Source organism: Arctopsyche grandis, chromosome 1 (assembly GCF_051622035.1).
Source record: "Arctopsyche grandis isolate Sample6627 chromosome 1, ASM5162203v2, whole genome shotgun sequence".
Lineage (NCBI taxonomy): Eukaryota > Metazoa > Arthropoda > Insecta > Trichoptera > Hydropsychidae > Arctopsyche > Arctopsyche grandis.
This window is the reverse complement of record NC_135355.1, coordinates 16,756,434-16,774,037: the sequence shown is the minus strand read 5'-3', so window position 1 is coordinate 16,774,037 and position 17,604 is coordinate 16,756,434. Positions and strand designations below refer to the sequence as shown.

The following is a 17,604-nucleotide window of genomic DNA, read 5'->3' as shown; positions in this document are numbered from 1 at the left end:
CTGACGGAAATTCATTACATTTTATATATTACTTTTATATATTAATTTTATATATGTATATATTATATTAATTTCTTGATATGAAATTTCAGTTCAAGAAACTGAAAGGTTTCTGAGAAAAACATAAAAAACCTTGATTCTCTAGAGCAGCGTTTCCCAAATGATGGGTCGCACTCGTGACCCGGTATCAAAAAGTTGTCACGGAGACCGATCTCAAATATATAGATAAAATCATGGGTTCGTCATATTCGATTTTTTATTTATTTATTGTTTGTGTCAATACATTATAGAGAACTATTTGCATTAAATGAAACGCTGTACATATTTAGATGAAAAATATTTAAAAGGAATTCACAATAGATTCCCCAATCCTTACGCAGAGGAACATCCTGTGCTAACTTTTTAATTAGAGACACGTAATTAACCCTATACCAGATATAGTCAGTCGCCAGTTGATAATTTTGATTATTTTGGATGTTATTTTATATGGGTGATGCTGCATGTGACATGCATCTCACTTATCACAGGTGAACGTATGTGTGTATATTTGTGTTAATATTACTCGTTATAATTCCCTCATTCAATCAATTTCCTCATTCAATCAACGGACATAGACTCACAAGGGTATCGGAAATTAGGGATTTGGGAGTCTTTTTAAACTCTGATCTATCCTTTAGTAAACATATTGACAATGTTGTAGCTCGAGCGTCGAAGGCCCTCGGGTTCGTCATCCGGTCCTCCAAATGCTTTACTTCTATAAAATCATACAAAATACTATATTGTGCATACGTAAGAAGTATTGTTGAGTTTGCATCCCAAGTTTGGAACCCAGAGTACTCTGGTGCAAGAGACAGATTGGAGCGCATTCAGAAGAGATTCTTGAGGTACGTCAGTAGCCGTTTTGGATTAACCTATACTTCCTATGAAGATGCTTGTAGGTGTCAGCATATACTTCCTCTTGTCAAAAGAAGGGAGATAGCTGACATCTCAACAATTTTGAACATCCTTAACGGCTCGATCGACTGTCCTCAATTATTGAGCAGACTATCATTGCGTGTACCAAATAGAATGACTAGATGTAATGAGCTCCTTTACATACCTAATACTTTTTCTAATTATGGAAGAAGCTCATTCATCTGGCGTGCAAGCTCCACCGTCAACACACTAATCTTAACAATTTCTATGTTTGACTTATTTAATATTAATGCTATACAAGCTAGAGTAATTATTGCAAATTTGTTTTTCGATGATTAATTTTAATGAAAATTTACGATTGTGATTATGAATTTTTATTTTGATGTATTTATTTTGTCTTTTTGTTTTTTGTTATATATTATATTTTTTTTATTATTTCATAATTTTTATCATATTATTATTCTTATTATTTTGATATTTTTATTATACTGTTATTTCTATTTTTTTTCTTTTTTTGTTTTCTTTAACTATCTTACTCTATTATCATTTTTGTTTCTTATTTTAAATGTTTGAGCTTTTCTTTTTTTTACCTATATGTGAAAATTATTAATGGTTTACTTAACATAATTATATTTTTTTTACTATCAATCTATGTAACTTAATAAACTGTAAATTTTCCAAATAAATAAATAAGTTTTGGAATTTCATATGAAAAAAATCCCCACAATACACAGACACATGATCAGTGATCGATTCTGAGTTCGAATCAGTGAAAATCTCGAGTTCGAATTTTCGCATGATCACAAAACTTCATCTATTGTTACTACGTACATAGGTACAGTAATAATATTTTTAATTAATAAGCTCGGTTTTATAAAATATCATTTTCTTATAAATAGGATGCATAGGTATAATGAATTGGATGCATAGGTATAATATGCATCCAAAATCTAGGACTCATTCTATTGTATAATACATGTACATAAACATATTATGTACCTGTGTATGTATGTACATATGTAGTTTAGGAATTTTCGTTATCATAGATCAGGAATCATCATAATCATCATTCAGCATCCACTTCTAAATAAAGGCCTCTCCAACGCTTCCATTCGTCTTTCCATGTTTTGCTCAACTCTCACTTTAATTCCATCCTTGTGACCTTCCTTTCACCCTTTTACATTTTCTCGAGTACCATTCCACCACTTATTTTGTCCACCTTTCGTCCATTCTTCTAATTACTTGACGCGCCCATTTCATCTCTTCACTCTTGTCATACCTACTTCTCACCTAAGGATTCAGTTTCCTATCTCTTCTCGTTGTGCCGAACGTATAGGTGTGTGTAAGTAAATATATCCATATATGTAAATAATGATATTTTTTTTGTTTCAGGTATCGTAGGCCGCAATGTTGGGTGTGTTTCGGGCCCATGGTGAGTTGTGTGCGACCCATCCATGGGAAGTGATAGTGGCAACTTTGACAGCAGCAGCTTGTACTCTTGCTGTCGATCGTGAGCCACGAGAGCATGCCAGACTCGTATGCGGAGGATGGGCAGAGGCTTGTGTCGGTCATGAAGCTGAATATCATGCAGCGGATGCCGTCCTCATGACCATCATCCGATGTCTCGCCATACTCTACACTTACTACCAGTTCTCCAATCTGCTCAAGCTGGGTTCCAAGAACATACTGGGTAAGTCGATTTACCGATCAAAGAATTTTCATACATTTTCAGCATAGCTTTGACGCAATACCGACTGTAATTCAGGCCAATTAATCGTTCTAGTTCTATTCAGTCATGTATGGATGTATGCAAGTATGTACATTATTATTGATATACGAGAGATAATCTCAGATGTATGGCAATTTTACGTCAAAACACCTGTCTCTTCCTATCTATTAAACGTATGTAGGTATACATATATTGTATATGTTACAGTGAAATTATAACAGCAGTGTAATAATAATTTCATTGACGTTTCGGTGAAATCATATCCAAATACATTTTCACTGGCCCCACTGGATTTTTGATTCCTCAATTTGGCTTTTTTGATTCCGCATGTGTGGAACTGGATGCGGAAGCAAACACATCATAATATCATAATATCAGCCAATATTTATTTATTTAATGTTAGGTTAAGTTAGGGTTGGTTTTATTTATTTAAAATTAAGTTGTTAGGATTCGTAGTACGTTATTATAGTAAATTCACTGACATTGAGAAATAAATTTGAAATTCTATTGTTATATCCGTACTCACTGCTTGAGTCTTAATTGAAATTATAATATTACTAGTGAAATTATAATCTCACTAGTGAAATTATAATTTCACTGACAATAAGTTTCACTGTAACTTATATAAAAACTGAAAGTTAGTAATATATGTACATATCTGTCGGTTTCGAAAACGGTGACGTCATACGCCCAAATAACGTGATTGTGGCCGTGAAGTGAACGTGCAGTTTTGCGTTCGCAAATGCGCTTTGAATAGAGCAAAAGTCCATTTAAATATAGCTGCCTCAATTTCGCCGATTTTGATAGGGTTTTTTGGTTCGATATATGTCAGATATATTATATATATATACATACATACATATGTACATATGTACAATATTAACTACTTCAAAATTATACCACGTGGGTAACCGAAATAAATCAATTTTTAAATGACAACTAAACTTAATAATTCCTCAAACAATTATCAACTCCTTTCCAAAACTACCCGTTGATATGTTTACCAACGGGCAAGTTATATTTAGTAGTCTTATGATAGTTGTGAAGTTGTGAAAATGTGAAACTGATACGATGTCTTCCCTGCTGATTTTTTTCCTTTTAACCTTCGTGCTGTTTATCGATGGATGATGGATCCGATAATTTGAGTAAAATGTGTAAATTTACGTTTTTATTGTGAAAATTCCAATTTGTAATTTTTTTTTTAAATATCGAAATAGACTTTGAATATTGTATTACTTTTTTTTTAATATTGTGCGATGATCACTTAATAAGAGTATGCTGATTGTGTTTTTTACTTAATTTAATTTCAAATATTTCAAAATCACTATTTCTGTTTGACTTAATTCACAAATTGTTTTCACTTATTTTAATTCGATATATCCAGAATCTCTGAAAAGCAAGATAAACGTATTACAGGCCACCAGTATTTTTTAATATTATTAAACGCAAAACAATATATTTAATGTTTTGGGAAAAATTTCTCGAAATGAAGAAAAGTAGACTTTGCCATTTTCAAATATTACGGCTCATATACATACATATTAAGGCTTCCAATCCCGGGATCCCGGGATCCCGGTGTTTTCTGGTACCGTGAATCCCGGTGCTGAAACTAGTCTGAATACCGGGATTACGGCGCTGGCAGAAATTTCTTTAAAAATTTTTACAAAAATAGTATGGAAAAAACATAAAACAACATTATATAATGAACAACAGTGGGATGAGTCCATTTGTTTGCTCTAACCCGTTTCGACGCCGGCTTGCCGTTTCCATGAAATGGTATGAACGCCCTGTATTGTGTCGCAGATATTGTGCTCAACCGCAATGATATTTGATGCATATTTTGTCTGATTCGAAATCAGAATCGATCACTGATCACCTTTTCATGATTTAGAAAACTGTGTATTGTGTGTCAGTGTATTTTGGGGATTTTTTGAACACCGTTCGTCCAATCGAACTGAAACTTAGTATCGGTTACTAAAATTCTTATCGATACGACGTAATTTTTTTCAAATTTTCAAGTTAAGTGGAAATGGTACCTCCTTTTATAGGTGTTCTCTTATTTTAAGTTTTTGAATTCAATTATCTGCCAAACCGCTAATCAAATAGGACAGATTTTTTTTTACTTGTAATAGAAATTTTTTAAATATTTTTTCCTAAACCGAAAGTAGTACTTTTACTCTAGAGATTCAAGGTTTTTCTCAGAAATCAAAAGTAGAACTTTTGTCTTGGGCAAGTTTCCCTACATTTGTGTTCAATTTGTATAGATAATGCTCATAGCTGGTATGTGTGAACGTGTATGTATGTACATACATATGTACATATGTTTGATTATCGAATTTTGTTTTTTATCCTTCTTATATTCCTCAAATACATACATAGATAAAGTCGTGGGTTGGTCACATCCGATGTATGTAATTGCAATTTTTATTTTAGGCGGATTGTTTCGATGAATAATTACTAGACGGTACAATCTATCACGGCGGATTCAAAGTGATGTTTTTTAATTTATTTATTGTATTTTATTTAATATTAGAAATCTATGGATTCGAACCGAAAGTTTAAAGAATGTAGCCAAACTCTCAAAATAAGAACGCCAATATGGGAGTATTTTTTGCGTGAAACATCGGGAGAGTTTGCAAAATGCAATTGAACGTTTTTGAAATATGAAAGCATGCAATTGAACTTTTTTTTCTTATACATTTAATCCCGGTGCTAGCACCGAGATCCCGGGATCGGAAATTCCCAGCACCGCAATCCCGGTGCTGAAGTAACCTTCCGGGATTGGAAGCACTAATACATATGTATGTGCATGCAACCTGATATTGTTTTAAAAAAATAATAAATTCATTTTTATGTATTTTATTCTCCATAATTGTACAAATTTTAAACATATTGTACAAATTTTGGTTAGACATAATTATAATAGGTTATAGTTATTGCATGCCTGATAGCATTTCATTAGATGATAAAATAGTAAAAGTAGTAAATAATTATTCATATTTAGGTCAAAGAATAGACATGTACATGAAGAAGAAGTAAAGAACGTAAGAAAGTAGGATGGAGGGCATTTGGACGAAGGAATACGGGTTTTAAATCAAAAATGCCACTTTGCCCGAAGAAAAAGATCTTTGATCAATGCGTTTTGCCAGTTATGACGTATGAATCTGAAACTTGGACATTGAACGGCAAGATGCAACACGAAGTCTAATTCACTCATATGGAATAAATGCAATAGATATGGAACGTTGTATGCTCGGCATAACAAGGAAAAACAGGAAGCGGAATTCGTGGGTGAGAAGTATGACAAGGGTAGTGGACATAGTGGATAGAGTAAAGAGATTGAATTGGCATTGGACGATAATGGACGAAAGGTGGACAAAATGAATGCTAGAAGAAAACCGCTGGGAAGATGTGTAGAGTCTACACTGTAGACGAAATTAGGAAAATGTGTGGAGTGAGATGGAAGAGAGCTGCGCAAAGCAGAGACGAGTGGAAGCGTGTCGGAGAGGCCTCCATCCAACAGTGGATGGCGAGTGGTTGTAGATGATGATGATGATTATCGGAAAGTAATTGTGTTTTTACGGTTTTTTTGCATACATATGTAGGTACATAAAACAGGAATCATATATCAGATAAATTAGAATTGGTATCGGTATTTTTATATCCAATTTGCGACACATAATTTCTTAAAATTCAACAGAGAAACTTCCCTTTAAAGACATAAGTTTGGACATTTATTTGTGATATTTATTTGTTACAAAAAAGTGATATTTATTTGTTTTTTTTACGACATAAAAATAAAGATGTACGTATGTACGTAAATGTGAGAACTTGTACACAACATTTTATGGTGTATTTAAAAAAGACAATACGAATACATATAAATTCATTTTAAATAATTATTGATTTCTAATCATGATTATTTTGATTAGAAATCAAAACGTATTCTGGAAGGTTTTCGGTGACTGATAAGTGATAACTATCTATTTTAAAACAATTGTGACCTTTTTTAATGGAACCGTTAATATCTACATACATATGTACGTTGGTGAAAATTAATTGTACATTGGTGAAAATTGGGAATTGATATTTACATATTCTTCTTCTTGTTTTTTTTTCATAAAAATACACGCGTTTGTTTACATTGAAATGAAACGATGAAAAAAACCAGATCGTTCATGTTATGAATATTTAATTTTGTCTAAATTAAACAAATACTTTGGCCGAATTCGCCGAATATTATAACAAAATAAAAAGCAAAAATAGATTTACATTCTTTTGTTTAACGTTAAGTGACAGTAACCGTGATTTTTTAGTGTAATTGTTAAATTTGCCCGGTTAAAGCGAATTCTCAAGGGCCAAAATTTTAACTGCGAGACCCTGACCCGATAGTATCGAATTATTCACAGTTCTATCACAATCGCATAAACATTTGCACAAATCGTGCCACATTCACGCTAAATATCGACATTTATGTGTGTATGTAAATACATACATGTGGTCTATTACTTAATGCATTTCGCAATGTTCCGCATTAGAACTCGAACACGCCTTTGGCCGTATCTGTACGACCTTGAGGTGAGATTTCACAAAATCTTGACCTTTGCAATTTTTCCGAAAATTTCCCCAGTTAACGCAATAGCATGTATTGTACATATAATACATCACAACAAATCAGTGCCGGAACTTCGTTTTTATTTATATCACATTAAAAATGTACAAACATTTTTTGTAACATTTAACATTTAACAAAAGTTTTATAACAAAAATAGGTGGTATTAAATTCTGTAATTCCGGAGATGATTATAATAATAATAAAATATAAAAACATTGTCAAATTAAAAATAAAGTAAAAAGTCAACAATTTTTGGGTTATCCGAATTATTCTTTTCCACTATAATGATATTTGTTAGTTTTTCAGCACCTCTCGATCACAGAAAATCGTTCCAGTAGGTCTAGTAGGACCAACGCCCCTAGAATTTTAAAATATCCAGGATTCGAAATAGAATTTGAAAATGCATTTAAAAAATATTTGTTGAATTAAAGTAAAAATAAACTAAATATTTTTTCTTGGCTGTAGAATTAGCTGTCTTCAGTAAAATACATATGTACATACATATATACATACTTTTTCTTTTCTGCTGTCTTAGATTGATTCAGTCATTAATAAGGGACGGATACTCATTAGTAGAGGTAGGACCGGAAGCGTGCCGTTTATTGTTCATTTGTTGTAAATGCTTTGTAAAAAAGGTTCGGCAAACCTTTAACAATGCATTTACAACATTTGAACAATAAACGGCCCCCTCAGGGTCCGGTCTTTACTCATTAGGGCAATCCCAAATATCAATACACGCTCCAACAATGCTGAAAGCAAAAGACCAAAAAAAAAGGTTTTCTACGAAGTTAACAATATCCATAACGGCAAAAAACCTTATTGCCCGAATGACCTTTCGCTGTCTATCATAACTAGTCACCGGAGCCTGAGGGGGCCGTGTATCGTTCAAAGGTTGTAAATGCATTGTTAAAGGTTTGCCGAACAATGGATAGCACTGTGACTATCCTACCTCTAATCATAACTAGACTACGGATAGACAGCGTGTTTTTCCAGGAATCGGGGCGGTTTGGCTCTATTTACAAAGCTGGAGTGCAAAAAAAGGTTCGGCGAACCTTTACCAAAGCATTTACAACAATTGAACAATAAACGGCGCGCTTTGGGTCCGGAGTCTAGCCATAACACATAAATATTCATTCCATTTAAATCGACTGATTACTTACCCAAGTTCACGGAAAGGTGCACTAAATTGCACTGAATAGAAGCGCAGTTTCGAGAAGTACTAATTTACAAAATTCCACAAAAAAAAAGGTTAGCACGGATAACATACAAATACCCCTTGACGCTTTTTTGTGGAATTCTATTGCGTTAGTACTCCTTGAGCATCTTTGAAAGTTTGGATGTGTCGAGAGCGCAACTATCTCGAGTGAATTTTTCCGGTCACTAGACTAATACTCATTATTATATTTGATAACTTACAGTAAATATATTAATTAAAAATATTCGTCTACTGTACAATTAATATTCACGTATTTGTAAATCGTTATATTCACCATTATGGCGATTACGCAAAGTTACGCAAAAAATGGCGTCTTACACTTGATAATGGCAAATCAGCATAATTTTGTCGATTTTGCGGTCGTTAACATATTTAAATCCGAACGCATTTTATAAAACAACTTTCCAAATTTCTAACCAACCAATCGACCTTTGTGAAGCGTTCTGACATATCGATGATTTAATTAATGATATAATATTTTACCTAGAGTACCTATCGTGCTCACCCGTACCTGTAAATCGATTATATATAGATGTAATTGTATGGTTTGGAAATTTTCGTTAATTTGCATATTTACTAATTTTTTGCTTGTTTTCTAAGTGGGCGAGTGTAATATATGGAAGATACACACACACCTGGTATCGAGTGTTTCGAGAATTAACGCACCTGTTTCTGTCTACTAGGCTCGAGCGGTGAGCTTGCTTAGTACGTTTGAGAATTCCGCCAAAATAAATTTTAGTGAATTCTATTAAAAAATCATATATTTTATAATTGTATTATTTATTATAGAGCAATTTTATCAAGTGTAATTATAAAATGTAGTAAAAGTAATTTATGAAGGTGGATTTTTGGTCGGAGTCCGAGTCCAATTTCACTTTTATTTATATTTTACTTAATTATGTATGTATGCATAATATATTAATATATAGAATTATGTATGTATGTACTAACGCAGTGTAGGGCCCATGCTTGCGACGAAAATAACTCAATATAATCTAAATCAATGTTTATTTATAAAATATAATATAAATCAATGTTTTTCTGTCACGTATGCGTTCCTATACCATTCAACCGATTGCAATGAAACTTATAAGAGTTATTTTGTGCATGTCCGCGATGGTTTCTGTAAAAAAATAAAATGAAATAAAATCCCCCAAAAACAGGAACGGATACGGGAGAAACAGGAATGAGTGGCATTGCATAGCAAATAATTTCAAATCAGTTCGCAAAATACGTTGTTAGGGTAAAATAAAAACAATTTAATAATTGAAAAAGTGTTCGCCGCCTTTTATTGTTTTTTTTAGTCAAGTCAAATTCGCCTCCTGCGTTTTTCCGACAAATGGGGACGGGAATTGCATGCGTTATTGTGACATTGCAACGCATGCCGGGTTCAGCTAGTTTATAATAAAATTTAAATTCATGATTTTTAAATTTCAATTTATTAGTCAATTTACTTCAATAAAATTAATTGACGCATACCGTAATACTATTAATTAAAAAAATAATTAAATGAAGCAGTGACGTCATTTGGGGTGGGGCATGCCATGGCAGCTGCCATGCCTTAGTTTTGGAATAGTGTGAATTTAGAAAACAGTAAGAATTTAAAGATTAATGAAATAATATGATTCTTATGTTATGTTACTTTTGAGTAGCATAGGCTATGCCAGAAATAGAATCGCTGCAATAAAGCTATGTAAAAAAGGTTATATTTTGTTTTGTTAAATGGTATTCCTTGGGTAAAATTCTTAGAAATTGTTCGATCTGTGGAGCGAATTGTTATAATTTATAAGGACGCAGAAAATCACAGATCTTTGAAGGGTCGATTAAAATAGTGGAAGAAAAATCCGGTAAACTGCCACTGTCGGTCAAATTTTATATATAGTCGTAACTTGGCATTAAGTTTATAATTCTAGATATGAAATATCAGTTCAATACGTAAAAGTACTACTTCCAGTTGAGATAAAAATAATTTTATATATACATACATATGTACATACGTACATATATAAAATTATAAAATAATAAAAAGACAATCAGAAACACACACAAACAAACACTTGGACACACAATTTTTTAGATTATGAAAACGTGATCAGTAATCGATTCTGAGTTTGAATTTTTTGCATGATCTCAAAACTTCATCTATTGTTATTACGTACATATATGTATATTGTATGTTCATAGATAAAGTAAAGACAGTCGGTAGAAATTATGTTAATTGATAGTTTTTTAGTGACACAGTCTGATGGACGATTTTTTCTGACCATGTGAAGATTTTTGGAAAAAAATTTCGCCTGCGGCGCTTTTTTATCTTTTTACATAATATTTTAATAATTATTTTTTCAAAAATGAGCTTATTCTTTTATATTTTAAAACTCGATGAGGTGTATGCAAAGAATATTTTCCATTTTTATTCCGATATAAAAAAAATTGTACAATTTTTTCCTGCCACCCCTAAGAAAAAGCTGAAATGAAGTCAGAGGCGGTTGATTTTTACGACTCCGACTCCACAGACCCGGTTTCGATCACATTGAAGAGAGAGCCGATATTCGGCCAATCCGCTACGCAAAATGCATACATTTTGTTTGTTTCACGCATTATTAATAAATAAAAACAACAAAATATTTATTTACATCACAGAATACTGTAACGCGTGACTGTGACCAGACATACATATACGCATAATACAAATACTATATATAAGAATTAGCGAGACATCTATGTTATAGATAATAAATTTTTTGACACCATATTCAAATATTAGTGACATAGTGGGTATGATGGTTTTTAATGACTCCATAACTCTTATCATACATGCATAGTATGTACATAGTGTTAGTTTATGTTCATGTTCAAGTAAATGTTTTGGTTATTACCTTTATTACCTTTGGTTATTACCTTTATGCCTTTAGATATTATTAAATTTTTAAAATGTGTTACCAGTAACACGGCCCATTAGCAACTTCCCCCCCAAAAAGGACACTGCCCTGATCAAAATCTTATTAGTGTTGAAAGTAAGTGGACGCTCTATTAGTGTTGAAAGCAAGAGAGAAAAGCATGATTTTTCTAATAAATTAACAATTGTGAACCAGTTTTTGTGCAAAAACATCGTCCCAACGCCGAACTTTTGCTAATCACTAGACATCTAGTCATACTTTATCCATGTGCATACATAAATATTTATGTACTTTATTTTGACTTTTTTTATTGTTCGTGTTCGAGAGACCAGGACACATTTAAAAATTAATTTGAGGACGTGATTACCTGCACGCAACATATTTTTTGTTGTTTTCTTCACTTAGATTAAATTAGCCTTCGATCGTTTTAACAAAGTTAATAACGTAAGTGTTCGAAGGAAGATTCATTGCTTGTTCCTAGAAATGATTTGGATTCGTTAACTGTCTTCAGTTTTTGGAATTTGTCCTGATTTAAATCGATGTATGTATAAATTGCGTTGCATAACAAGGTGATCAAACACGATAAATGCATCGATGCATAACGTAATGGTATCGAATATGCATTCATTTATACTGCATATAAAAATATAAATTATATCAGTGAAATTGACTCAGGAACGGTTTTTTATTTATAGTGATTTCTTATTGCCCTCTAAAGGCAAAGCCCTCTAAAAAAAGAAAAATTTGAATGTACATATTTCGATTTTCGTATATCACATTATGTACATATGTAGGTTTGATTTTCGTACTCATACGTCATACTTCAAGTATCGTCGAGAAAATCGAATAAATATTTCGATTTCGTCGGGGATTTGAACTAGCATTGTGCTAGTCAATTGTTTGGTTTCTCTGTAAATTTAAGCAATAGGATTTTTAAGTTTTTTCAATAAAGTAAAGACTACTTTAATTTATTATTATTTCGTAATTCAAATACAGTATGTATTATAAGTAATGTGAAAGAATATTAAACAGAATATACATATGTATGTATATAAGATTGTATATCAATATTTTAATATTACTCGTACCTTCGTAACAATCGACAAAAAAATTTATTTGTGTTCAATAAGCGCATTGACATTTACCAAATTCTAGATTCCATCGCGTTAACAATCAATCATACTCGTAATAATTTTACACTCACTTTACATATGTACATTCATAATGCAATAAAGACAATCTGAAAATGTAATCTTTTGCGATTGACACGCAAAAACTATCTTAGATATCTCAAATGAATGTTCAATCTTTTTTCCAAGGTCCTGACCGGTAAAAATAAGTTTTTTCCATAAAGATTTGGTTCCAAAGGGCGGCCAGACATATTCCGTTTTACACGTTTTTCATGTGGACACGTACTTCATGTGGACACTTATAAAAAACCTACTTGCACTTATAAACAGAACGGCGTTGGCTTGGTGCTCGTCAAATAACAATAGACCTCTCCATTACCGTACAAAATAAGAGAGCAAAAAAACATGATTGACGATAGTGATCCATTTTTTGTGCATAAAGTATTGTCCAAACGCCGCCCTTCACTTTTAAATCAAGATGAAATATGCAACAGTGGTACCTCGTAAAAAATGCCTTCAAGTATCTGAAGTGCATTCTTTATATCTATTATTATCTTTAAACATGATTTTTTGACAAGGATTTTTGTAGTTATTTTTAAAAAGTATAAACTTTATTTAAAAAAATTCGGATGTGACCAGCCCACGATTTTATCTATGTATTTAAGGAATATAAGAAGGATAAAAAACAAAATTCGATAGCTTAACTTACAACTTCAAAGATACCAGCTATGAAAGCATTTTCGAAACAAATTGAGCGCAATTGTAGTGAAACTTACACAAGATAAAAGTTCTACTTCCGGTTGTCGGATTTTTTTTTATTACTTAAAATCAAAAAAATCCACGCGTCCCAGCGCTCGTTCCAGAATGATCTGATATGGCCTAAGTACCTCCTTAAAAAGGGAAGGTCGCTCACTACAGCTTCCCCGATCCGTTTGTGTCCCGCTAGTCTAATTCGGGAGTCTCCATTTTTAGCCCCCGAATGCACTTTAGGCGGCGGCTAATCCCCATAATTTTTCCACGTTACAATATTATACACATTAAATATCAAGAAGAAATAATTTAAAGTTAAAATAATTTAAAGGTCAAAATAGACAAATTGCAATTTCTTAACCTATTTTGGCTAATAATTTGACTGCTGCTACGATGTTAATTACAAATTGACGCCAGTATTTTTCTTTTAAATCAATTTGAAGATATATTGTTTATCATTTCCATTTTTTATTGATGGTCGCCCAACTTCTCAATCATCTACGGAATATTGAAAATGTACGACATGTTCATGTCCTAAATTGTTTTTTTTGTTGTTTTTATATATATTTTTCTTTACACTAAATTTTGTCGCCCCCCAAATCGGCTTGCCCCCCCCCCCCCCTACCTGGATCTGGGCCTGTTAGGCTTTAGGAAAATTTAGAAACGCAGACATGCCTACCTGAAACTCCACTATAAACGCATTTCCAATTCAATATGTTTCCAATATTTATTTGTGTATTAGATCAATTTGAATCGAGATATACTCAATTCCATTTTTCATTAATGTTTTGAAAGTGCACTTTCAATCATATATACATATTTCGAAAGTAGACATGTGAATGCGATGAGTTTTTATAAAACGGTTGCTCACACATGTCGCCTACATAAATCAACACAGTAATTTTAAAAATCATCAGAGGGTATAATTTGGATTATGCCATAATTCTGTACCTCAAGTGCCAATGTACATGCATACATATAAATATAAGATATAACGTTGTTGACTTGCGCGTCCTTATTACGAAGTTGCATCACGGTCCGACACAAATTTCCAAAGAAAGTGGGCGTCCATCTGTCTTTCCGAAGGAAAAAGAGAACCAAGCCCAACTCAGCGGCAGTTGACGTTGTGAAACGTCTTGATTCTGTTCGATGTAGTGTTGTTGTCTGCTGGTTCGTTTTAGGCGTTACCCGGTCACTCGGTTGCGCAAAACCCGAACCGGCGATCCGAATACATTGAGGTTTTACCTCCACTCGGTTTCATTACGCACTTTAATCACTTTCTCTCTCGAAAAAATAAAAGCCAACCGTAAAAAATGCTTCGAATAACATCAGTTAATATGTATAGGTATATCTAAATATACAGTCATCGGTACCGAGATTTTGTAGAAATTAGCGGATTTTCCATACAATAAAAGTATGGGATTGGCAATGGGTTTAAGAAGAATTTTTAAGAACAACTGAGCATTTTCTTTTTCCCTAAACCTTTGAGTGCTGACGTCTTTTCTGTTGAAAGTCTGCCACGCAGAAAATTGTAGCTAATCCAAACAAACCCTAGATCACTGCCGCCGAGGATTTCGAGTTTTGTAAAGGTGTGTTTAGACTCTCTAATATATCTTGCAACAATATAAAATAAACAAATGAAGTCTATTAATGAATGTATTTTTCAAAAACTAGTTCCAACTTCTTCATTGTTTTTAAAATGTAATGCTCACAATCTAAATAATAATAATAATAATAATAATAATAGCTTTTATTCCAGACGATGAGGAGAATAGTGCAATCCCCAAGGCCCATATAAATAATATATAGATAATAAAAAAAGTATTGAAAAATAGTAAACAAAAAATAAATAAATAAGTACATAAGTAAATATATAAATATTACTGATAAATAATAATAATAATAAATAATAATAATAATAAATAATAATAATTATAATAAATAAATAATAATAAATAAGTCTAATAATAATAAATAATAATAATAATAATAATAAATGCCAAGCCAAAATATAAAATACTAATATAGCAGACTTCCATCGGGAAATTCTGCTATGGTTACAAATTCAGAAATTCCGGTGTAAACCAGTCTTTATAAACATTTCCACGGATTACACAACCCATGTTCAATGAATTTTTTTTCAATGCTACCTGGAAAGGCTTAGCGGGTACTATTCTTACAACGCCTATAGGCGTTGTATTTTTTACATACTCAAAATACAACGCCTATAGGCGTATTTCAGGCTCATGGACTTGTTGGCAAAACGCCGATCGGCGTTGGTCAGCATTCAAAGGGTTAATTGTTTTTTTTTTGCTCCGTACGGTGAAGCGACGCGACTAGGGGACTGTGTAAAAAAATCTATAACTTTGTTTATCTATCTACAAATTGTTAATCGATGTTTATCAAAGACGCATTGGGGTTTACCTGTTAGGCCTTTTTTGGTATATATTTTATTTTATTATATTCTAATTTTTTTTGCCACGGTGTCTTCACAGTTGCCCAAAACGACACTGGCCAAACATTTAAACATAAATTTATTATTTTATTTTATTTTTTACATTATACATACCAGGAAGGCTTGACAGGAAGACTCAAATGCACCTTCCTGGATAATTAATTATAAATAATGTAGAATTTTTATTACATAAATCACTGTATTTCGGGAAGCTTAAGAACACGAAATTAACAATTAATTAATTAATCCATTAAGACTTCTATAGATTTTTAGACTTACAAATTGTACATATTATATATACATTAATACAAAAGATTTGTGACAGCAGGTAGGATGATTTTTTGCCAATTTTAAGGAACCTTTTCAACAATGATCAGATCAAATTGGTAAACTCTGATAAGAAATGATCGACTGAGACGAAACGATCGACCAAACGTCCAAGTCTGATCAACAGTATATTGAAGATTATCCCGGGATCGAACCCAATAATCTCTTGGTGTTAAACATAAACGCAACAACTGAGCTATACTATATGAAACATATCCAACTGAAATGCATTTATGCACTTCACTATGAATTTGAGCTTAAATTTTACGCACAAGAAGGAAGGGATGTAGAAAGAGCGTCAATTTAATATGTCTGATTCATTCCAATTATCCATATCGATCACATTGTATATATCGATTATTACATGTTAGTATATATTTATGAAATGATAGTTTGAAATTCGTATGATTTTCTCGTTTTGCCATCACGGTTCGAAATTTCAATGAAAGTAAGTCAACTAGCGCAACAAGTATTACAAAATCGTATTATACTTATTATTTTTTTGCTATTGAAGAGTTAACGACTTCAGTAATAGAATAGTAAGATGTTGCATAGATACACTACACGTCTGATTTCCTTCTAACGAAATTCGACGATGATTTTGCGAATTTATTCTTTTCACTTTTGTGTCTTAAGCACTCCATAAAAAAAATGATTTGGCTCGAATACAGCTGACACTTTCTGCTAGTAATTGTCAATTATATTACACTAATGGCAAGTTCTAAAATGGTATTCTTTCAATCATTTTAACGGTGAAAGTACTACTCCGATCGAGTCAAGTTTGAATTGCAGTTTTCTTTTACCGATGCGCCGCTTGCATTATTCAATATTAAATTCGTTTAGAATGCGGCCAGCGGCTCTCAATCTGCGTCGACAGTTCGCTCGTTGCCATTTCATTACTATCTGAATATTCCGATTGCGCAACGCATGATCGGCGAGAGTGCGGCGAAATAAATCGTTGCCTTTCTGCATTGAAAATTTTGCAATAAACTATTACATTTTTTTTTGTAATTGGACGCTTTATGTATGTGTGTATGTATGTAGATGTGTATCTACGAGAAAATCGCTTTGGCGATATGGTTTCTGATATAATATATGTATTATTTTAACATCGGTGTCAATTAACAATGTGCGAGTGAAACTCTCTCTTTTTTTTGTACGCACGTGCTCTTGCATAGTACGCGATCGATAGAGAAATTGGTTTAAGGCCATAATTTATGTATAAGCTACATATGTATGTATATCACAATCGGTTACGATAAATTTCATACCATACATACATACATATGTACATATGTACTTCTAAAAGCTAAAATTAATCTAAACGATTTATTCGATTGGCAAAGATTTTATCAATTTTTCGCAAACATTTTAGTGGAATTCCTTGTAGAAATGGCACATGGCCGATATTCTCTATATTATACTTACACATGTGATCTGATGAGTCAATATTTAAGTTGTTACCGAGTGGGGAATTCCTCTCTTAGGATTGACAGAAATTGGTTTTTCCGTTTATGTACACATTCCATTGGCCGTTGTAATTCATAGAAATTCACAATTCGTTCTAAAA

The 17,604-nt window shown here is 32.5% G+C and overlaps 1 protein-coding gene across 2 annotated transcripts in view; it reads left to right on the top strand.

Annotated features, from left to right (window-relative positions):
* The window catches only part of Hmgcr (HMG coenzyme A reductase), a 66,692-nt gene that overhangs the window by 28,989 nt on the left and 20,099 nt on the right, over positions 1-17,604 (top strand). For both annotated transcript variants that reach the window (XM_077430691.1, XM_077430701.1), the window contains exon 2: positions 2,308-2,605. In XM_077430691.1, coding sequence (XP_077286817.1) covers positions 2,323-2,605 — 283 coding nt within the window. In that variant the 5' untranslated portion in view covers positions 2,308-2,322. The remainder of the gene's footprint in view (positions 1-2,307; positions 2,606-17,604) is intronic.